Source organism: Plectrocnemia conspersa, unplaced genomic scaffold (genome assembly GCF_051122295.1).
Source record: "Plectrocnemia conspersa isolate PC_06_02 unplaced genomic scaffold, ASM5112229v1 ptg000001l, whole genome shotgun sequence".
NCBI lineage: Eukaryota > Metazoa > Arthropoda > Insecta > Trichoptera > Polycentropodidae > Plectrocnemia > Plectrocnemia conspersa.
In genome coordinates, this window is record NW_028277165.1 from 25044246 (window position 1) to 25068200 (window position 23955).

Below are 23955 nucleotides of genomic sequence, written 5' to 3' on the forward strand. Positions count from 1 at the left end.
ATCTTTGAGTTTTAACTGTTCATGCATAATTAAATATATATGGATTATCTAAACTTTTATTATTTTATATTAATGTTTTCAAGTAAAATATTCTTGTGCCTAAAAGACTCATAGGACTATAACAATTTCGTCTGTGGAATGCTAAGCTTGCTGATTTTTTATGTCGATGACGTTATGACAAGGATAATGTATTGTGAATTAAAAAAAGAAAGAAATTATGTATGTGATAAATAAACGAATAGAATGCCATCTTTTTTCACTGATGAGCTAATTCAAAAATAGAAAGAATATTGTAAACTCAGAAAAATGAGATGAGATTAGACACTAAATTGTTAGAATCGAGAAGCTCCTCCCTAAGCTCACCGACTGTATGGTGATTTTGTGAAAAATATATAAAGGCGTTGTAAGTCAATCTAAAAATTAATACGTTCTAGAATCTAGAATCTAAATTCTAGATTCTAGACCTTCCGAATTATGAGAGAAAATTGCATGGACGTTATTGTACTGCTTAAGGCCTAACATCGTAATATGCTCTGTCAACTTTGACAGCGGTTTTTCCCGTCGCGTATATCTGCGAGCGATTAAACGACGTGAATGTAGAGCGTTCGTGTTTTTCTTTAACGCGTCGAGTTCTAATCGCTTTTATAAATGGTGGACATCGTCGTCCCTTGCTTTTCGACGTCGCGTTTATCGCTAAGATGGTTAAAGTCAAACTTTCACCCCAACATGGTTTGTTAGATTGCGCATATTTTTAAGGTGACCAGACGCCCTCTTTTGTGGAGGATTGACCTCCACAAAAATATTGCCCTTCTTTGTCCTCCATGAACAAAAACGTCCGAGGGGACTTGTTTTAGCTCCTTCAGCGATCTGTCATTCATCCTCCTCGAACATAAATTTCTGAGATGGTCTTTGAACAAAATTATTGAAATCATCGTTTTTTTTAGGTCCCATAACATTTTTTCCTCTTCAAACAAAAATTTCCGTAATGATCTTTTATTTAGCTCCCACATCAATTTATTCTCGTCGAACAAAACATTCGGGGACGGCCTTTTTATTTTTAGTGTCCTCCTCTGATGTTTTCAAAATCTGGTCACCTTAATATTTCAAATATGATCGATAAAGATTAAAGTTTATTTTTTGGTTTCAGATCCCGCACTGCAAGAGAAACGTTATCAAAATTTTAGAGATTGGTCTGTTGTTCAAGGAGGATGCGCTATTCGTGGAAGATGCGCTGCAAATCGAGGATGCCCTCAAGCATAGGAAACCGGGAGATAAAGGTCGCATTATTTTCTTCCAATTGTCGACCAGAGAAAAAATCTTATCTGCCGTCGCCGTTGGAATCTCTATTGTTGCAATACCTCTAAGATCGTCTATGTAAGTCATAATCGTGTTATAACATATTTTTGCTATTGTAATAATGTTGAATCTTCTACAGAAGTACAAGAGGAAATGCTGTCCGAGCAATTTGCTGGGCGGCGACGGGTGCCGCAGTTCCAGTCGTACAACGATACATGATTCCTAATACGCTCGCAAAACTTTTGAAAACTTTATCAAGTTACACCATATTACTGAGAAAATGCTTAGCTTATGTTAGAAATCAGTCTTACCAAAATAAGAATCCGTAAGCATTTATTCGTTGTAATAATACGTTTTTAAATAAATCAATTGTGTACTTTCTGATTTTAGACGAACTGTACCTACATACGCAATTAACACACTACTAATCCAGCAACAGAAAGAGTTGTGTTCTTATTTTCGGAATTTTAATGTCGCTCTCGAGTCGCTATTTGTATGGATGCCTCCGTCGTCGGAAATTTCCGTTGAAAATGCAAAAGATCATAACGACGAGATTATAGTAAGTTTCATAATCAATGCAATAGTATATTTACAAATGCGTGTACCGATCTTATTTTTTATTTCAGAAGTTTCACTATCTCTATCTTATTCTACAATCGACATTTTTAAAATACGTCGCAATTGCGCATTTAACTCCTTCTTCTTACGCCATCCACATGGAGCAAAATAGAAACGAAAAGATTTATTGGATCCATTCGGAAGTTTTTCCCGCATTAAATAATTTAGTAGGCGAATACTTCGCATCTTTAGATAATGCTTACAGATACTTCAAAGACAACAGTTACAAAGACATGCTTCCGAAGGGCTTACCTAAAATTACCCGAGATCCTTGGATATATTCGGAAGTGCACGCTAATGTCGTTCTGTGCTCCTCGGAAATAAAATCTGCGTTGATGAAATGCAACGAGATAGATAATTTTCTTGAGGCGTGTTGGAAGGCAAAATCAAAATTTTCTCCTCAAGTCTTCGACGAAGATTTATCAAAGTTGAAAAAGGAAATAATAAAGTCGTTCAATACCGTAGAAACCATATCGGTGCAACTGAAGAAAATTCAAATGGCCGAAATTAAAATTTTAGAACAAGCCGTCCAAAAACTGCAATTGCCAGCCGTCGAAGAAGAAGACACGGACACTTTGAACATAAAATCCATCTCTGAAGATACAGAAATCGAGGTGAAAGATCAAGTTTTCTATTTTATTAAGACCGATAATGATCGGGACGAAAATCAGGTGAAAGATCTTTCCACCGCTCCGGGAACGGAAGAAATTAACACTACTAAAATTGTGCTTGACGAATTAAAAGTGAAACTAGTCGAAAGGGAAGATATAATGAGGGAACGAGAAGCTATAGCGCTTGAAAATACTATGCCTGAATATAAGGGAAAAGTTCCCGATTTTCCTAGGCAATCACAGATTTTAAATAAGCCAAATTTATGCACTAATAGCGAAGAAATTGAAGAAGTTAAATGCCATAATAATTTAATATTAAAAAATGTTGACAGTGATAACAAAATTGTTAATAATAAGCTGTATCTAAACGATGAAAATAATATACATGTAGAAGCTAATTGTGATAAGAGTTCTTCCAAAACGTTGAACATTGCCGATGAAAAAAAAATAGATAAGTACGAGGCAAATGTTTCAGATTGCACGACTGACGATGATGCCGAAATTAATGGCGAAGGATCTAATCCAGAATTTAACGATTTTGAAAAATCTGAATTATTACGAGACATAAGAAAGTATAGAATTTCTAGAAAAAAGAATCACCCACCTAAGAATGAAAATATTGAGTATAAAAATTCAAATGATACTAATGACGATCGATCAATCGATGAAGACCTACAACCTGTCGAATATAGATTCGGCACAAACATGGCCATGGCGACTCTGTTGCATATTCAAAATTCAGGAAAAGGCAAATTTCTCGAAGAAAACGAAGAGGTTTTCATTGGCGACGGAGAAGTATCCAGTGATTCTGGAAACGAATTATAAATAAGTGAATAATTATTGTACTTTTTATTGTTTACCTAATAATTTTTTGATCCATATAAAAAATATTTTTAATTTAATAAATAAATTATTGATGAATTTTTAGTTTATTTTGCGAAGTAAAGTTACAAAATATACTCAAATAGAGAATCGATGCTTATGACATTGAAATTATATAAGCATAAGTCATTAAAATTTTCGGAATAAGGAAAAGAGTTAATTGCAAGCATTCGATTTTGTATTTCTTATATATTTAAAACACGCATCCCATCTTGCGTTTATTATGAACAGTATTTGTAAGTCAATGAACTTCAATTGGCTATAACCCGCTTCAAAGTTCAGGCATTATCAATTCACTTAAATTTACCCAGTGATGCATACATTGTTAGAACCAATAAACTATTATAGAAATTCTCATATATACGTATATTCTTGTGAAATCAGTCAAGAATACTAACTAATTCACATAGCCAATTTTGGTCTAGCAGATGTTGATAATCATCTTCTCTTTATTCAAGAATTGGATGATTTCGTCCAACAAAATTCGAAATCTTTCTAAAAACTTGGACTTAACCATCTCACATTTGTATATAAGAGCAGATTTGGAAAATTCGCCATTAAAAAGATTTTCCTCTAATCAAGTACAATCTTAAAAACAATATCCATTACACATTTTGTATAAAGTCTCTTGCTAGATAAAATTACTTAATATATAATGCAGTGATAACTAAAAATATTTGTAAAATATTCGTTGCTATGACATTATACATTATATTCATTAGCAGCGTCTTCCGTTGCTGCTGCGCCATCGGTTGTGATTGAAACAAGCTTCGATAATGGCAACTGTATATTGGTTATGTACTTTTTGAACCCGAGTTCTCTCTCTTAATAAAATCATCCCCGACAGTTCGTCATTAGTAGAAAAACATTATTATAAAAGCTAGCACTTGAGTAATATCATTGATATCCGTCGATTCATCCAATTGCAAAAAAATTAAGCACATTAACGAATATCTTTTGTAATGTGTTCATTTTATTTTAACTTGTTGTTTCTAAAGTCTCATAACTATATTTAGAGACTGTTTAAAACTTTAGCGGCTCAATCTGTGTCTAATTGCCACCCGTCGCCAAAATTACCTATAAATATCAACAAATGTGATTGATATAAAACTTAATAAAAATAAAATAATCACAATTTTTTTAATTTATCAAACTGTACATTTTTTAAATATCTTATCATACGTTGATTATTTTACTTTAGTGTAGGGATCGGCAAACCCTCGTGTGCTCACAATTTTACAACATAATGAAATGAATTAAAAAAATGTTTTAAATTTTATATTTATCTGATTCTATTGTTTTTTTTAATGATATAAATAATAATAAGCCAATATTAAAGTATATATACATTTTTTTAAATAATTTGAATATTATAATGCATAACTTTTTTATGTGTAGCAACACTGGCAATCTGACAGATGAACTTTAAGACTATGTCGGGTGTACGTGCAATATGGCGCGGTTGCGCGGCTCTCCGCCACAGGCCGTTGCAAACTCATAAACAACCGTAAGTATTTCAATTTATACTTTCGTCTTCCACTAATTTAGTATACGTCAATGCGTGAACATAACCTCAAAATAATATCTCAATCTTAACATTATATTTCGTAACATTACATCATATTGGCCGGTTGGAAGAGTTACCAGCTTATTGTTTTTAATTCTGCTCTAACTTTCCTCTATGGCATAATGTGTCATTTTTTATGAATGTCTTCCTAAAAATTTATGATGGAAGGGAAACTCATATCTTATAATATATATATAAAATAAATATTTAATGTAGTATTTTCCATATTTTAGCTATTTACCGACTAGTTTTCAATTTACCTTGAAAAAATATAGTACTGAAGGAGTAAAAACGAATGAAAATGAAGAAGCCGATATGAATATGAGCGAAATTGAGAGAAAATTAAAAGGAGACATAGAAGGTCTCGCAAAAGATCTAGGTTTGTACAAAGAAAAGAGCAGTGAAATGGAAGACAAATACAAACGGGCGCTCGCTGATGGTGAAAACTTGAGGAGGCGTATGAACAAGCAAATCGAAGATGCTAAGATATTTAGTATACAATCTTTTTGTAAGGATTTGCTCGAAGTGGCGGACACACTATCAAAAGCCACAGACAGCGTACCTAAAGATCAGGTATATATATATATATATATATATATATATATATATTTGTATTATAATAACAATTTCAGTGTTTCATGATACAATGCTTGTAGGTAGGAGAAGATAACCCTCATCTCAAAAGTCTATTTGATGGACTATTGTTAACAGAAGCGCAATTGCGTCAAGTGTTTAAAAGACACGGATTAGAACCTGTTAATCCAATTCATGAGAAGTTCAATCCTAATCTCCACGAGGCTCTTTTTGTTCAGGTAATATATTTTTTTTATAAATATCATATATAGATTATATTTTTATTTTACTTAATAAACTAAATTTTAGGAAGTTGATGGGGCTGAACCTGGCACGGTAGTTGTAGTTAGCAAAGTTGGTTATAAATTACAAGAGAGATGCGTAAGACCAGCCCTCGTCGGCGTCGCTAAAGGATAACAATCTTGAGTTAATAGAAAATTTAATAAATTGAGCATTTATGCCATTCACAGTAGAGATCTTACAAATTTGTTCAAATATGAAATTTCTAACGAATGTGCATTCCTTTATCTTTATTTGTGAACATACATAATATGCTATATACATATAAACTTTTTTTTATAAAAAAAGATGTACCTTAATGTTTTAGAAATAAAAAAGTGGATTTAATAAATTTGTGTTTATATTAATGAATTTTAATTTTGACATGAGAGTGCACAATTTCCGAATTCCATCAAAGTGTTTCTTCTCTCAGGTGTGGTCTGAGTTGGTTTGGTTAGTTCCTCCAATATAGAACTAGATTCTCTGATGAATTCGACTTCTGTAAAATATAAATAGTATTGATTAATATCTAGTTTTTAAATATTTAATACAAATTTAAATATATACCGATTTATTTATCATTTGCTGCCCCTTTTACAAAAACAGTGTCGGCATAGAAAACGTTTTTTAAACATGTGAAATTGATGGCTCTTTGGCAATCCTTTTGTTAACACATTGAATACTGGGCATTATTCCTAAAAATGGAGCCGTGCGGCGGGGATTATTTGCGAAAATTAGGATACAAACTTATTTTTTAAAACATCGTAACTCTTTAATTAGTCAACGTTTTAACGTCAAATTTTAAAAACAGATTCATGATGATCGTTTTTTGTATTCGCAATGATAAAATCAGTAAACGTCAAACTGTGGATCGCGTACCAATAAAATAAAATATAATTTTTAGTTTAAAATAACCAAATATATATATTTTTGAATAAAAACAATAAATATAGTAATAAAATGATGATAAAATACGGTTGTTTATAATAAAAACCGAAAATATCTAATTTTGTGACTTATACAATCAATTCCAAATTTTTAACACTTGACGGTCAAGTTACGCAGCAATATTTGCACGACACCCAACTGTCCAATTTCGAACAAACGTAACGTTTGCCTATGGCTAAATGCAATCTTTTATTGTTTATGTATTATTATTTTATATAGTATATTTAATATAATTAAAAATTATCAGTGATTCTAAACGTTTTATTGCGTTAATATTATATATTTACCACTTTTTGTATTTTTACCACATGGTACGCAATGTGTTAAAATAATGAAAAACGCACACTTACATCCAATAAAGACTCGCATCCAATAAAGACTCGAACCACCAATGTGCTTGGAAAGTTACACAAATTAATTAAAGTCCTAATATTCGCAAATAATCCCCGTCGCACGCTCCATTTTTAGGAATAATGCCCGGTATTAAATGTGTTGGTAATTGAAAACATGTTGAGAACAGTTTATTTACTTTGAACAGATCGGGATCATTTCAGGTCTAAATATTATAATATTATAAAATATCACATTTGGGATTGATGAATCTGCATTTAAATGCCCACGATACCTCTACATACATATATATAACAGAAAATAATGATAAATAAAAAACATTATATTTTATAATATAAAATTTTGAATTTGATTTACTGTAATTTTTTTCTTAGAAAATAGTATCAATAAATGAAGGAGTACGAAATAAATAAGCATTACAAAAATATATTGTAAACCTAACAAAATATAATAATGCAAAAAGTTGTAAAATAAATTAACGCAATTAAAAGTTGAGAATCACTGATTATTTTGTTATAATGCTTCGCGTTGATAATATGTACTTAGATATTAGGTCTAGCTCAACATTTCGTTTTTTTATGCGGTTACCTTTGAATATTTTGGGTTTTTTGTAATTTTGTAGATAAGAATTTCAAGAAACATATCTCTAAAAAATTACCATCTTTATCTGAATCAAACCGATAAGGTGGGGTTTTTCGGTAACATTTTTATAACAGCGTGCGTTTAGCCTAACGGAAACGTTACATTTGTTCGAAATTGGACGGTTGGGTGTCTTGCGAATATCGCTGCGTAAATCGACCGTGAAGTGTTAAAAATTAATTAAATATATTTATTTATTATTGATACGTGATTCGCAATTTGGTGTTGAGTGATTTCACTATTTCTAATAAATAATATGTGAGATAATTCCATAGAAAAAAATTGTATATATATATTTATATATGTAAACATACATCTTGAAACGAATTTTTTTTACCCGAGTTTTGAGCCTCTGGAATTTAGAATTTTTACTTTTTTTTAACTATTTTTAGTTAATATGATATTAGTAACATCTGTAGGTAAATCCCTAAATAAATACGTTACATTAAATACGCAGTTTACGTGGGTTTTTTTCGTATGAAGTTAAAATGACGAAACGCACAAATTTGTGCACACCGTACGCAATGTGTTAAGAGCACAGAAACTCAACTATTTTTTTTGTTATAATGATATTTTGCTTGCCTAAACCTTATATTATCTGGAATTTGTAATATTGAGATTCCTCAACTAAGTTGTAAGCAAATATATTATGTTCTGTAAATTTAATAATAGTTTTCTAAACATGACTAATCGTAAAAATAAAGATAGTAGCTATCAAATAGATAAATAGTGCCATTGAGCTATATATATATTAGCACGTATTTATTGAAGATGATTTGTTTCATGGAAAACAATTGCTCGATTATAACAAAAACAATAGCATGGTGGTCAATTTAAGCGAAAAAATTCTAATTTAGTAGCAGTGATTTTTTTTTCGAAAGTAATTCAATATACATGATATTACGAGAAAAATATCAACATGTCTAATGAATAGGCAGTGAAAGAGTTGAGCCAAAAATACCCGAAGAAAAATAAGAGCCAATTATATTGTTTTTTGCTATTTTTTGTAGGGTATTTGCAAGAAATAAAAAGGCTTCGGCTTGGATTTTTTAGAATACTACTATATTATAAAGGTGGGAGAATATTTAAACTACAATACAGTTTTAAATATCGAATTTAAAAACAAGCTTGTGACAAACTTCATCAGAAATGATAAAAAAATCAAATAAACATGTTATTTTATTTGACTGATTCTAATGCACTAACATGAATGATTTCCTCGTCAAGTATTACAAAATAGAAAATCATTTAAAGATATATAAATCTTTTTATTTTGCTTATTGTTGAAATAATAAAAATTGGATTGTAAAAAATATATAAAATCAAATAGATATTTTATACTACATATACACATATACACAAATACATAATAATTTGAAATAAATTTCTCCGATAATCCAATTCAATTTGAAAAAAATGTTAAAATTCATTATAGTTGCTTTAGAATCTAAAGAATATCTGTTGAATATCTAAAGTTTAGATATTCAATTCAACGGCTCATATTAAAACCATAGAGTAAAGAAATAGACAGAGACGGTGATACATATTAAAAATCGTAGCGTATTCTGGATCGCTGATGGACGAAATGTGACGTTTGACAAACGAATAGGGCTGAAACATTTGTAATTTCTTAATTTATATTTTTCTTTATTAATTTACTATTATCATAAATTATTATAATATCATTACATTTTGTTATTCATTTCCGCACCACCGTTGAGGTAGAATAAATGGTGCGCTTTTTTTTACGTGGTGTCTCCAGTAGACCTAATCCACGGGTGTTTAAGTCTTTACTCTTTATAATTTTTGCATGACAGGTAAATATGGAGGTCAATTCAAATTTGAATAAATAATATCCTTTAAAATGAATTAGCTTACTGAGTAAATATTACTTGCTTCCTTCTCTATTGCTAATTTTAGTTAAGTAATGAATTCTAATATTTACGTTTTTATCAGCAACAGCTCTAATAATGATTACTTGTAGGGGCTTGTTAAATTATATGAATTTGTAATGATTTAAAAATATCTCCTACACCTAAAAATTATTTTAAAATTTTTCTTACAATATAATCTTTATTATATTTAGGCAATAATTTTTTCTGGCAATTTTGATTAATTAAATATCTTATAAATGTTTCACATTTTAAACAAATTTTCTTAACGTCATCAGACGGCGATAACAAGCTTCCTCGATTTTTAGATTTATAAAACTATTATTATTGGAACCTAAAAGAGAATCGATTGATCATGATTTAACTATAGTTTCCAAATTAACTATTTTTTGGTTTCTACGATCAAGTTTCTGCCTTAATGCATGTATTATATTTTCATGTTTTTTTGAAATTAACTTAGCATGATGTAATTTTCGTAATAAATTTATTTTTTAGTTGAATTGTAAGCATCAATATTCGAAATTGACTTTGACGGGAGTGGATACGATGGTTGGTTTTGTAGGGACTGAGTTTAGTTTTAACCTTTTGTATCCACAAAATGGTCCGAACAGATGACGTTTTTTACAGATGGGTTCCATAAGGACGTAAAATATTTTCAAGCCATATTTTCCGCAATTTTGGCTCTAAAGGAAATCTAAAAAAAAACGTGTATAATATTACTGACCTTAATATGTGACAAAAATATTTATTAATAAATATTATTTTCATCATTTATATTTAATTTGATATTAAATATAAATGCGAAGTATGGAATGTGCAGCCCTAGTTGGCACGTGGAGAATGACGTGTTTTGCACGCGTCACTTTTAATAAAAAAAATCTTAAAATAACACGAATAATTGCAGAATTTTCTGTGAAATGATAAATTGCATGTCCTCTGTTGTTTTGCATTGTTTTTGCTCGATAATACCGAACAGAAAGCCATATTTTATAATGTTTGTCGAATGCACAGAGACTAATCGAGACACTAGCTTATTTGATTTTTCATTGCAGGATTTTTTAGTACGCGTCGCCGCCTCTATTTATTTCTTTACTCTATGGTTAAAACAAGCATAACATACCTCTCTCGTTTATATATACGATAAAAACGGGGACGATCTCATTGTATTTGGATAGCTGCAAATTCCAAATGAGTGTGAACAAACCTCCTCTCCATTTCAATGTTATTCCTTTCTCCTATAATACAAGAAATAAGTTAATTTTGTCACACACAAAAAAAAATATGAAACAAAATTTATCTAAACCTTATTTTGCAATAAACAATATCCTTCAAATTTATGACAAAATTCACTGAGTAATTCGAAACGATCTTGAGCCATTTGAGAATATTCTCTTAACCTAGCAAATAAGCTCGGTAAGTCGTTTTTTATTACACCTGGCAATGAAGCTAATTCAGTAAGAGCCACAGATTCAGAAACGCTCCATTTCATAAACAGTACCCGCTTACTGGTATCCTAAAAATAAATCAATATTAGCATTATCCATTGAGGAATAATATAAAAATGGTATTAAATTATTGTATATTACATTTATATCTTCAACAAAGCTGATGGACGCTTCCAGGTAATCATGGAAAACTACATCAGTTTCAACTTCACGATACAATCCTGGAGGTAGGCTATTTTTTAAAACAAAAAAATATTCAAAATAAAGTTTGGAATATTAAATCAAATAATTCATTACCCTTCTTGTGATGGTAGATTTTTTGACGTAAAATTCTTGAATTTGATTTCGGTCAGATCTTTAGTTGCCAAAAATCGGTAGTTAAGATCCGAATATGATTCGCCATCACCATCGTTGAAATTGTCGCATCTTATCTGTTCTTCTCCATAGCTGTCGCTGTTTTACATATAGTGGAATTAAGTTATTTAAATCAATATTATATGGTGTTTGAATCGAATACAACGTTATGGTATTTACTCATTGGAAATTGGTAAAATTTCGACAGAGCTCCCTTGTTTTTGAAGATTTCTGATAGATTCTTCGAGATTCCTAATCTTTTCGGATATAAAACTGTTATTATCCATCAATAAATCTTTCGAATTAATTTGATACATGGCTTCCGACTCTAATTTGTTCGTAAACCTTAATCTTAAAGTTTTGCGCCAGCACAAGCGTCAAGCGCAGTTAACTGTTACGTTTAAAGTTTTGGTCATGACAATTTAAATACTGACCAGAAACAAATATTTTATAAAATTTATTTATAATAATTTACAAAATATTAACATAATTATTCACTAGTAATTAACATTATTTCATTTAAAATGAGTTATTCTTTATACATCGTAGTTAAATATACAAACACTTTAAAATTTTCTCCTTACAGTTTGCAGAAATTCTAAAATTCATTAGGCAGATTCCATAAATAATTTTACAGTTTTTTTTTTTATTATTTACCCCCCCTCCGTTCCTTCTATGTAATAATATATTATTGAGCCAAACTACATTTTGTTTAAGACTGTCACAATTTCGCTGACTTGCTAAAATCGTACATAATGTTGTTATTGTAAGTTTAAAAAAAATACGATTTTTTTTAGCTCATTTAGAGATTTTTTTGATAATACAAAAAAAATCGACTGAAATTACAGTTTTTATATACTTAGATAAAATTTAGAATAGATGAGATAATTAGAAAAATGAACGTCATATGCAAAAATTATAAAGAGTAAAGGCTTAAATTACGTGTCTTTACTTTATTGAAGATTTTAATATTTTATGGGAAGCGTATAAAATAGTTGCGGCACTGCGGCCAGAGCCGGTGCAAGGCGGGTTTATGGAAACGGCCTCGCGATTAATGACAAATTCTTAAGACTCTTCAAGTCGTTGAATGATGCGAAATGAAAAAGAAAGGTTTCGTTTCATAACAGCTGGTAATTCTCCATTACCTACTACAGCTGGGAATTTCTACTAACTACATTGCATTTAGATAAATTAGTGCAAAATTACCAGCGCGCAATATCGTATTTCTTGTATGATAAAATTTTTTGGAACCATTTTTGTTACGTGTTCGCAAATTTTCTAAATTATTTTAATGTTAAATAAATTTTATTCTTTATTGATTTAAGTATTGGGGTAAATTTTCATGTAAATATATTTTTATCTGGCTTTCAGTATATATTTTTTTTGTAAAGTAATATATTTTATATAATATAATTTCTTTACGTAATTTATTAATTAGAATAAAATTTCTTTGTGTAATTTATTTATTATTGAAGAAACTCATTTAGTATTTTTCTCAGTGTATCAATGAGATGAAAGGTTAAAGATGCAATTAATTTTAAAAAATACATATATTTGAGAAACACAAAATTTGCTTTACTTGTTTAATTTTCAACACAGCTACACTCTACAATAATTGAAAAAAAACATTTTCACATAAATGCAATTATTTATTGTTCTACCATATTTTATGCATTATACAAATTAGTTTTAGTTCAGCAAATATTTTTATTTTGTATAAGCTCTACCAAAGTCCTCGTTGGTCTTCCCGTCATACCTATAAATAAAACGTATACATTAGCATTAATCGCATCATGGAAATCATATTGTATTTTTTACCAGTAGTTAAATAAGGTTGATCTTCGCAATAATCCATAACACTAGCGATATCTAAATGCATCCAAGGAGCAGTAGTCGGTGCAAATTCTGCTAGAAAGGCTGCAGCAGTGCATGACCCACCTCCCTTTCCCTTACCAACATTGTGGACGTCTACGTATGGAAATTCTATAATGATAAAAGTTGTTTATGTAATTAATAGAATAATAATCAATTTATTTGAATACAATATGATTCTGTTAATAACCTGTAACACGATTTTTATAATGCTTCCAGAGCGGAAATCTCCAAAAACGATCACCCGTTTTAACGCCAGCATCGCGAGCTGCATTCCACAACGATAAATTTTTAGTAAAGGCTCCAGTGGAAGTGCCACCCAAAGCTACGTGCATCGCTCCTGTCAGTGTCGCAATATCAACAACCCAAGCAGGATTGAATCTATATCAAAAAATATAACTAAAAATTTTAAAATCATAAGCTATTAAATACAAGATTATTGTTTTAAATTATACGTTTGCGAATAACAAAGAGCGTCTGCTAAAATCAATCGGCCTTCAGCGTCTGTGTTATCCACCAATATTGTTTTTCCATTCATTGCCGTCACCACATCACCAGGCTTTGTTGCTTTACCTCCGGGCATGTTTTCCGTCAATGGAATTAAGCCTAAAATTAAATTAAACATTAACATTTTAAGGTACTATCGTTGTTAATTTTTAACAATGCATTTATGGAAGAATTTATTGCATTTTTATTAGTATTTATCATTATCACTATAGTTTATAACTAGTAATACAATCTTATAACAACGTAATTTATCTTAGCTTACAATTTTTTACAACAGTATTTATGAAAAGTGGAATTATAAAAAGCATACCTATAAGATTTACAGGTAATTTCAATGTAGCTGCGGCTAAAAATGCTCCAGAAACGCATGCAGCACCTCCCATGTCTCCTCTCATGGCTGCCATATTTGCGGATGGCTTAATACTGATACCTCCAGAATCGAATGTGACGCCTTTGCCGACTAATACGATCGGTTTTTCATCTAAAGCATATTTGAATTAAATTCAATATTGTTTTAACAGTATTAAATTTGATCCTACCTTTGTTTGGAGAGTTTTTGTAAGACATTTCCAAGAAGACTGGCGGTTGTGCCGATCCGTTTGCCACAGAAAGGAATGAGAACATCTTCATTTCTTCGGCCCATTTTCGATCTCTGTGGAATAGTTATTTTAATTGTATTTGTTTTAGATTAAGTATATTATGTTTAAAATCTACCTGGCTTTAACGTTTATGTTCAGTTTTGAAAATTCTGATAGTATTTTTTCAGCAAATATAGTAGGTGTGAGCTGGTTAGCCGGCGTCTCCATCAAGGTTCTAGCATAGTTTTGAGAGTTTGCTAAAGTTAAACCATAATCCCATTCTTGAGAAAATGCTGAAATTATATTTTTAACTTTAATTTTAAAGATATATAATATAATACATTATAGTCAATTCCGCTTAATCGGGACACATTGGACCCCAAAAAATTGTCCCAAATAAGCTGATAGCTCTAATAAGCGAAGTTGTAGAAAATAATATGAATTTTTGAACTTAATTAAATTATTGAATTGCAGAAATAAAATATGTAATTAAGTATTTATATGAATATAAAAAAATAAAATAATAATACTAACAAAATAAAATCTTGAACTAACGATTATAATAAGTCATCCAAAAAATAGACAAAAAAGTAATGTACATAATACATTTAAACTATAAAAAAATATTTCTGACGTCATTTCAGCTTTTTACAGAGGGGGGGGGGGCAAAAGTAGATCAGTCAGTGGTCGTTTTTTTAATATTTCCACTTCATTAAGATTCATAGTATTTCACTAAATGAATTTCTGACCAAATTCAAGGGACTCCCTGATTAAAATTTACGTTGAGAGTGATAAAATCGTGTTGTTACTGTCGCAGTGGAAACGCTCGGTTATCATATAAAGACTCGGTGTTCATATAAAGACTTTTTATAAAAATAAGAGAATCGAAACATATCTAAACCAAATTTTGACCAATAAGAGAGCTTAAAAAACAATTCCCCGTTTTGAGAGGTCAAAAATCTGCATCACTGCAACGGCGCCAACACGATTTTATTTCTTTTGATGTGAAATTTTGACTTCTGAGAAGTGATAATTGTTTTTGCGCCCTCCTATTGACCAAAATTCGGTTTGAATATACTTTAACCAACACTCATATTAGAAGTTCGTAGTAATATCGTAAGGATAGTATTATATTTTTAAAACATTCCTCGTTATGCCTGAGTTAACTCGAAGATTTGTATTTTGTGAATTCTCATCTAAAACATTAGCAAATTTCTCGAGAAAATTATCATAGCCTTTTTTTTGTACGAATTAGATTAAAATTAAATCTGTACAAATGTTTTTAATTGTTTTACACATAACTTCATTTAGTTATACCGCTGCATAGGAAAGGGTGGGTCCATGCCAGATATTTTTTAATCATTTGTACTGTGACTGGAAGTGGTTATCACTTACTATATCACTGGTTTACTGTTCTGGTATACATGGGAGCACTAATTACAGATTATGATCGACGTAAACTCGGAGTAATAATATCAAAACTGTTTGAGTATTAAAACATATTGTGATATGTGTAATAAAATCAGTGGTTTTCTACATGATTTTGAACTTTAAGGACTGTAGAGACTAAGGATAGACGTATTTGTAATGTAGTACTGAAGAAGAATAATAAAATAGCTAAATATCCAATAACGATGGTTGGTAATACGCATGCAGGAAAGGAATAAATTTGAGAAAGTTTAAGGTAGAGCTCATTTAACCCTTTGCCCACGGCTGGTATTTTTAAACGTTATTTCGCACTTTTGTGGGGGGTACACCTATTTATACCATAAGTTATTTCAATAAATTAAAGTGTTTTTTAACATTAAATTATACAAAAAACATATTACAAGGCTTAAAGTTTCATGACACCCTTAGGTGCCCAATGCATACTGGCGATTTTCTTGATGACATTTATTAGTGTCATCCGCGGATAAAGGGTCAATATGGATAAAGTGAAAAATGTCTGTTTATCTGTAAACTTCTTAAAATTTGAAAGGATATTATATACTTACATTTATTCTCTTCATACAGCAAGAAGTTCGGTATCTTCTTCCTGCTTTTCTCATTCTTGTACTCCTGATAGCTAAACAACGATAAGCTGGCGCCTTCAGCAGCATGTTTAGCACCCCCCAAGTCTTCCAAAGAAATGTCAGTTATTCCGACAGAATTTAAAGCCTTACAACCAGCTAAAAAATAATAAAAATAAATAAAAACAAGTAAAACTATTGCATGCCGTTTATCTGAATCTTTCTGTTAATACCTGCAGCGGCTATTCTAATATTCTCGTTTGCTTCATCGATTTCTTCAGCAGCATTGTAAGCTGCGTTCGAAGATCCGAGCCCTACGAGCGCTACAGCTGGAAAATCGCTATTTAAACCCCAAAACAATCTTGATTTGCCGGCTTTAAGGGCTGAACCACTGAAAATTATATAAATATGCAAATACATTTTTTGATAATGTAATTAAAAATACTCCCATTTACTGCTAATAATAATAATAAAATATTTTAAAGAAGGAGCAAAAAAACTAATGAGTGTATTTTATATAATTTTATTTTACATATCTCACACCTACGTACATTTTACAGACATTATATTTTTGGCAAATATGTTTTTATTTATTTAAAAATAACAAAGGTCGGGTTTAAAAGTGCACATGTCGGGTAATAAATAATACAATATCAACACTATATGTACGTAACAGTAAATGTCTTACGAATCGTCTAAATTACGGTCAAAAGCATCGACGCAGTAAACAAGAAAAACAATAGAAAACTTTTAGGTGCTGTTAACAATTGATTGAGTAGATGTATACACACGATCGACTGACATACCAAAACATAGTTTCACGAATGGTACCGATGCTTTTGACCATAGTACTGACGTGCCTTAAAATGTGCGCACAATTTTACCATTATGCGCCATTGTTGTTAATTAATGCTAAAACACATCTTTATTGGACAACAATTTTAATAAAATATATTTGTAAGTATTCATGTATTATATAAACTCATTTCATAATAATACTTAAGTTTATGTTTCAATATATACATATATAAATATAGACAATAATGAATGTTTTGATTGTTCAGACATTTCGATCACCCAGTTATAAAAAGAGACAATGTAAGATTATATAACTAATATTTATATTTTTTTGTGTATTTAAATCTCTAACGCATTTTAATTACAGGGTTATATCACTACTGAATCTAATAATGAACATAAAAAATAAAGAATAATTGGATAATCACTTAATAAAATTAGTAGTAAAATGTAAAGAAAAAAATTATTTTCATTAGTCAAAAGTTAAAATCTATATGTAAGTTGAATATATTTTTAGATATTTTTTATAATGGCCATATGAAGACGGCAATAAAAATTGAAACATAGCTTTTAATGGCTGCTGCCCTTGTAATATACAAGTAGAACAGAAGTAAGGGGGCGAAACCCACTGAAAATCATTGATAATTGAAAGTTCAGTATGGTGATGCATGTCTGTCATTCTAGCAAGTGTACAAGTGGACTAGAAACTTCTTAAACAGAGCGAGTTCTGTAGCGCTCTTCTCGGTTAGATAAGGCATCAATCATTGCAGCAGTTGAGAGCATCATGAGTAATTGTGAATTAAATAACTTCCCTTCAGAAGATGAGATATAGATAGATACACCCCATCGTTAATGTTATTGATTTCACAAAATGTTTGCAAGATGAGGAATCAAGGTCTGTATTTTGTACATCTACTGTACTCTATCCAGGTCCTTTTCACACTATTGAAAAAGCTTGTTTGAAAATCATAGAGATGTAGAAAATCATGTTGAAAATCATAGACACATGTAGATATGTAGAAAAATATTTTTAACCCTTTGTAACAAAATTCATCAGTTCTTCCTATACAATATTATAAATAAATTCATACAAAAACTGTTTTCTGCCATTGTCAAACTTTGTCAAACCATTGTCAAACGACGACGTATATAGTTGTTTAGCATCCAAAGGGTAAATAACTTCTTCGTTCAATAATTTGTGAGATAAAAAGTATTTAAGATTTACATTTGACTCACCCACAAATTTATTTTTTATATATACTATTTTTTCTCTACAATTTAAAGGGAGGTGTGTGTTGCCGATATTAATAAGGTTCAATAAAAAATGTGATAAATTCCTAACAATATTCTGGAAAGACAAAGTTTTTTAAAGTGAAAGGATCACTGAGATCGTTACATTAGATCAAAAGGAAAATAAAGTTTTAGTAATCCTTAAAATATTTTTTAAAAAAGTATTTCGAAACTTTTAGATCTCTGTATTTCATTGTTAAATTTGTTTTGTCTCTCTTCTAACTGAGGGAACGAATTAATAAAAATAGTTACATACATAACTTATTATTAACAAAAATTTGTAATATACACAATATACATATAATTAAAATTTGATTTACAATTTTCATTTTTAAAAAATTCATATTGGTCTTTTATAATCTTGAACCTTGTTCATGTTAATATAGTAAAAACTATATTAAAATAAAGTAATTAATAAGGTAAGATTTATCGGAGGAATACACATATTATATACACAGATTATTAAGCATTTAAACAATTTATATAGCATATTCTTAAGAGTTTCGAGTCATTGTTTATAGATTTATAATGAATACTATATTTTTTCTAGTATATCGGGGAATTCTGAATTAAATAAAAATCACAAGACACTAAAACACTTATATCAATTCGAGGACTTTAATAGTACCTTGGCTGTTGGCTGCCACTACGACGTTTGTGTTTTGTCGCCAACAAACGGCAGAAACAAACTCGTTTTGCTCGTCGTCCTTTTTGTCCTGATCTAAAAAGCTACGGACTGTGTCAAATTTATAACTAAACAGTTGTTTCGTCAGGCCCTTGTAATAAACATACAGAGCGTTATTTTCGGAACCGCAAGCTACATAATCTCCGTTTGTCGCCAAACCGACAAAGTTTTTCTCATTTATGTGTCCGACGAAAGATCTGAGACATCTCGGCGAGTTGATATTCCATATTTTCAACTGGCTATCGGTCGAAGCGGAGACTATGTCTTCGGAGTTCAAAAATGTTACATATGACACTGCTTTTCTGTGATCTTTGAATATCGATAGCGGTTCTTTCAAATTTCTAAGATCATAATAGTGGACGCAATGGTCTGCCGAGCCGAAAGCTAGATGGCAGGAACTCTTCGGGTTGAATCGTACGCAACAAACGTTGAATTTAGCTTCGAGAGTAGCTATCGAATGGTCCACGTTCAAAGACCATAATTTTACACGAGCATCGTCGGAACCCGATGCTATTAAACGAACATCGACTGCGTTGAAATTCACGCTCCAACAACGCTTATCGTGCTCTTGGAACGTCTTAGTCTTTTGTCCCGTGGTGACGTCCCAGACAGTCACGGTGCCTTCGTAATCGCTAGAAGCTAAAATGCTCTTATGATAAGTGTTCCAGCTGACGCAAGATAACTTATGACTCGAAGTCATTTCGATGCAAGGATAATGTATGTCTACCATATCTCGTACTACAGAATTATAATCGAAAACTTTTATTCTCTTCGTGACGCCAGCTATGGCAAAAAATTCATTATCTTTATCAAACTCAATAGTCGATACTATCGTTGAGTAGTTGATTACGTCGCTAGAATATGACAGAGTAGCCAACGGCCTCAGTCCTTTAAATCTAGAAAATTTGACTAAGTTCTCGCGGAATACGTCCAGTCCTGAACAAGTACTGACGTGAGGCAGTTGTTGATCGCCAGAATTGGGACGCTCGTTTAAAACACTTTCCGTATCGGCTTGCGTCACTGTTTGATCCGGAATCGTATCTTGACTCGAAAACTCTTCGTCCGCTCCGAAATACAGATCTTTCGAACGGCAATTAAAATAGCATTGTACAAAATCGTCAAAGTGTGCATGCATCCTGCGTTTCTTAGCCGCCAACGTACTATGATCCACCTTTTGACCCAACCCGAAAGACGACTCCATTCCGGAATCGTTCGGACGCTCTGCAATACTGCCCGTTCTGTGCAACATATTGGCATCAATAGTGTCGATCAGATCGACGATCTCCTGCCTTATGGCCACTACGTTAGCATTTGAGCTATCGGTCTTAACGATTTCTTCTAAAGTGGGACATTTACTCTGTACATCTTTGAGTATGCTTTCCACCTCATCCATATCTTTCTTAATTAGAGCTACTTCTTTGATCAGTTGATTCTTCTGCTCTTCTTTCAACTGATATAAATGCTTGAGAAAATCATATAACAGCCTATTTTGAGCAGCGCACGATTCCGCTTCTAAAAGTTGCTTTCTTTGAGTGAGTATCTCTAGCATCACGTCCACGTCGGGCATGGTAAGATTCTGCGACTCGGCGGCTACGAAACTACGCAGACCGTCCGACGAATTCATGCTAACGGAGTCGCCCGTCATCGATCCGGACTGTCCCAAGCTCTCGATGCTCATCTTCATCTTGTGCTTTGAGATTAATTCATTGAGTAAGAAATTGGGGAAGATTTGATCTTGACCAGCAAGCGTGCATCCGCATTTTGGACATCGTCTGTGGATTTCGATGGATTTGAAAATGCACGAGTAGCAAAATGTGTGTCCGCATCTGGTTATGTACGCTTCTTCGATCAAGTTGAAGCAAATCGGGCATAGGAAATCGTTATTTTTATCTTCGATCGAACTGCCCATCCCGTTAAGTACAGCCGGTCGAGATCTAGCAGTCCTCGGGAGGCTGCTAGTGCCGGAATGCGAAGGAGAAACATTTCGAAGATGATCGCGACCCGACGCCATCTTCACCTTTAAATTATACGTTATAAATTTATTAAAAATGAGAATATTTCATAATAATCAATATAACTACATACATATGGGGGAGAGTGTTGTAGTTTGGGACAATGGTTATACATTGGTTTGGGAATAATATTTTTCTAAGGAATTGCAATTACATGGGCAAGAGGAAAAACTAAGAATTCAAAACCTATAGTAATATACATCATAATTCTCAAAGTTTGTCTTTATATTTGATATATATTTTAGGAACACTTGTGGATAAAAGTCTCCAAAGGGTTAAATAAATATCTACATCAAAAACAAATGGCTTCAAAAATGATTCTTCCTTAAAGTTTTTAATTTCCCCAAATCCAAGCGTATTACAATTATTTTTTAAATAAACTCCAAGGTTGCTAGTCCTATAATGCTGCTGAAGAATACAGTTTTACTATCATTAAGTATTGATAAGATACATAATGCATTTAGAATATGTAGAAAAACAAAAAGGTAGACAATTAACCTTCAAAAAATATATACATTATTGCTGTTTTATTTTAAATCATACAGTTTCTCTCCAAAATCTCTTAAGTAAACAACGAAACTATTAGATAAAATTTACAATAATTTGTAAAACCATAGAAGCTGAGCAAACAGCATTGTCTACTATAAGTTTCTCATGGGGGGGGCAAGCAATTATGGATGAGATTTATTACGAATGCGTTACTTCAGAAACAGACAGGGCTAGTAAACCGCTTGCCAGTCACAATACTTTTTTTAAAATGACACATCTAGCACGGAACCACTCTATTTTATGCAACAGTATAAAAAATACAGCCGTTATAAAACATTTAAAAATATTCGTACAAATTTAATTTTCAACAAAAAAGACTGATAATTTTCCAGAGAAATTTGCTGATTTTTGAGATGAGAATTCACAAATAAAAATTTTTGAGTTAACTCGGGCATGACCAGAAAGGGGTTAACACTTTTGCGGACACTTAAAAAACGTATTAAAATACTCTAGGACACTAATATAACTAAAATTTGTAAAAAATATATATTTTTTAAATACCTAATTATTTTCATTGTATATTATATCTTGACCTAAATTTAATTATTATTTATGTATATTCAGAGGTTTTAATATGCAGACGTGTCTCATTTAACAGCCAAAAAATGTTGAAAAATGACTGCAATTGCAGACGTTTCCGCGAAAGTATTAATAGGAAGAGTTTTATTTGACTTTGTGTTACTCAGTGGACTGCATATATAATTTCTTTTAAATATAAATCATAAATGTATTAACCACTTCCTGGTCACAATACTTATTTAAAAATGACGCAAACACGTCTTGCACGGATCCACCCTTTTCTATGCAACAATATAAAAAAATCCAACCATTATCAAACATTTTAAAATATTCATACAAATTTAATTTTCAACAAAAAAGATTTTTGAGATGAGAATTCACAAATACAAATTTCGGAGTTAACTCGGGCATGATCGGGAAGGGGTTAATGTTGTATACTCGGAAAAGTAAGTAACCAAGCACAGAGTGCGGTCATTAGAAGTTTCGAGGAAGGAGCCAACATAATTGCATCAATGTACTAATATTGAAAGTCATCACAAAGTCATGAAAGTTGTTAGCTTTAAAAGGAATAGATATATCATAGAAAGGAAAAGCGCCTCAATTAAAAAATAAATTAAATTTTTATGCATAAGCCAGATTAAAAATTTACATAGAGGACCAAAAGAAGTTTGAGGTTACCCTTATATGTAATAGAGAAATATACGATTTCAAAATAAAAAGAAGATTGATAATTTTTTCTAAATATTATTATTTTTATTCACAACCGTGTATCTGATTGAGAGTCGTAGAATATGAAGTTGATTATTTTAAGCCATAAAACCTCTGAAATTTCTACCCTTGTTTAATTTTGATAATCACATATCTTTAATGAATTCATTTATATAAATCTAAGAAACATTACTTATGAATTGTAAAGAATTAATTAAGAATTAAATTTGATTAGACCAATATATTAGTAACAGTTAACAATGGCACCAAATAGATTTTGATATTCGCTCATTTAAATTGTCGTAAAGTATAACACTCTTCCCTATACATAATATTAAATACATATAATAACATTTATCAAATAAAACTTAGCTATGACGAATAAAATTTTGCACTGGCGACAAAACGGAACACTTCTCTTGCATGAAAGTATACGAAGACCGATTTAAAAGTAAAGAGCAGTTATGAAATGTTACATAAAGACTGAAAATCATCACAGCGTATCAAAAGCGCGAGTTTTACAACATTAAAATCAATACGAATCTATACTCACAAGTTCAAGTGGTTCAATAGTTTTCCACCGATTTTGGAATTGAAGATTTCGGCAGTCTTCGTGAGTTTGATCTTATCTCCATCTGTGTATGCGCCGAGTACCAAGCCTCTCTGAGAAAAAATATTAAAATTAGACATACGTTCAAAAGTATCGTTCGGTCGAACTGAAGTGAGAGCGAACAAGAGTGAAGATGAAAAATGTGCCATAAATTGAATTCAACGCATGGCGAAATTTGGACAGTTCGTGCGATATTTATCAATGGTGATTTGTGTCGCTCAGGGATCATTATTGTGCAAAAGAAAACCTTGGCAGCTGAATGACAATAGTGGCGCGCCAGCATATCGGCCAAGTCCGCACCTCGTCTTAGTGTTGCCAGTGGTATCATCGCATCGATATTCTTCTTGCAACATTGCCGTTCCT

At 31.3% G+C, this 23955-nt stretch overlaps 5 protein-coding genes across 6 annotated transcripts; 2 read left to right on the forward strand and 3 right to left on the reverse strand.

The window, feature by feature from the left end:
* The first annotated feature begins 517 nt into the window (after positions 1-517).
* LOC148239361 (uncharacterized) lies at positions 518-3446 on the forward strand. The gene is made up of 5 exons (XM_088189703.1): positions 518-729; positions 1148-1374; positions 1436-1621; positions 1687-1855; positions 1923-3446. Exons 1-5 carry the CDS (start codon positions 649-651, stop codon positions 3348-3350), a joined length of 2091 nt encoding a protein of 696 aa, XP_088045829.1. The 5' UTR covers positions 518-648; the 3' UTR covers positions 3351-3446.
* A 1363-nt stretch (positions 3447-4809) lies between these two features.
* Roe1 (grpE protein homolog, mitochondrial Roe1) lies at positions 4810-6178 on the forward strand. Its single transcript, XM_088193977.1, has 4 exons — positions 4810-4914; positions 5208-5547; positions 5631-5786; positions 5857-6178. Exons 1-4 carry the CDS (start codon positions 4826-4828, stop codon positions 5962-5964), a joined length of 693 nt encoding a protein of 230 aa, XP_088050103.1. The 5' UTR covers positions 4810-4825; the 3' UTR covers positions 5965-6178.
* LOC148239363 (uncharacterized) lies at positions 6170-11874 on the reverse strand. 2 transcript variants are annotated; one of them, XR_015810908.1, is made up of 7 exons: positions 11636-11874; positions 11399-11554; positions 11243-11333; positions 10960-11169; positions 10777-10891; positions 6394-6521; positions 6170-6325 (listed from the first exon to the last, which is right to left on the reverse strand). XR_015810908.1 is itself a non-coding variant. In XM_088193962.1 (6 exons), the coding sequence occupies exons 1-6, from the start codon at positions 11770-11772 to the stop codon at positions 6201-6203; spliced, it is 834 nt and encodes a 277-aa protein (XP_088050088.1). In that variant the 5' UTR covers positions 11773-11874; the 3' UTR covers positions 6170-6200. The 2 variants fall into 2 exon arrangements, 1 of the variants encoding a protein (XP_088050088.1); XM_088193962.1 differs by lacking the exon at positions 6394-6521.
* A 1217-nt stretch (positions 11875-13091) lies between these two features.
* LOC148239364 (cytosol aminopeptidase-like) lies at positions 13092-23918 on the reverse strand. Its single transcript, XM_088193930.1, has 11 exons — positions 23840-23918; positions 23536-23645; positions 16655-16812; positions 16407-16580; positions 14549-14705; positions 14374-14486; positions 14145-14315; positions 13783-13933; positions 13518-13708; positions 13274-13438; positions 13092-13211 (listed from the first exon to the last, which is right to left on the reverse strand). The coding sequence occupies exons 1-11, from the start codon at positions 23873-23875 to the stop codon at positions 13150-13152; spliced, it is 1488 nt and encodes a 495-aa protein (XP_088050056.1). The 5' UTR covers positions 23876-23918; the 3' UTR covers positions 13092-13149.
* LOC148239365 (E3 ubiquitin-protein ligase COP1-like) lies at positions 18674-23918 on the reverse strand. The gene is made up of 3 exons (XM_088193918.1): positions 23840-23918; positions 23536-23645; positions 18674-21211 (listed from the first exon to the last, which is right to left on the reverse strand). Exon 3 carries the CDS (start codon positions 21203-21205, stop codon positions 19109-19111), a length of 2097 nt encoding a protein of 698 aa, XP_088050044.1. The 5' UTR covers positions 21206-21211; positions 23536-23645; positions 23840-23918; the 3' UTR covers positions 18674-19108.
* Positions 23919-23955: the final 37 nt, after the last annotated feature.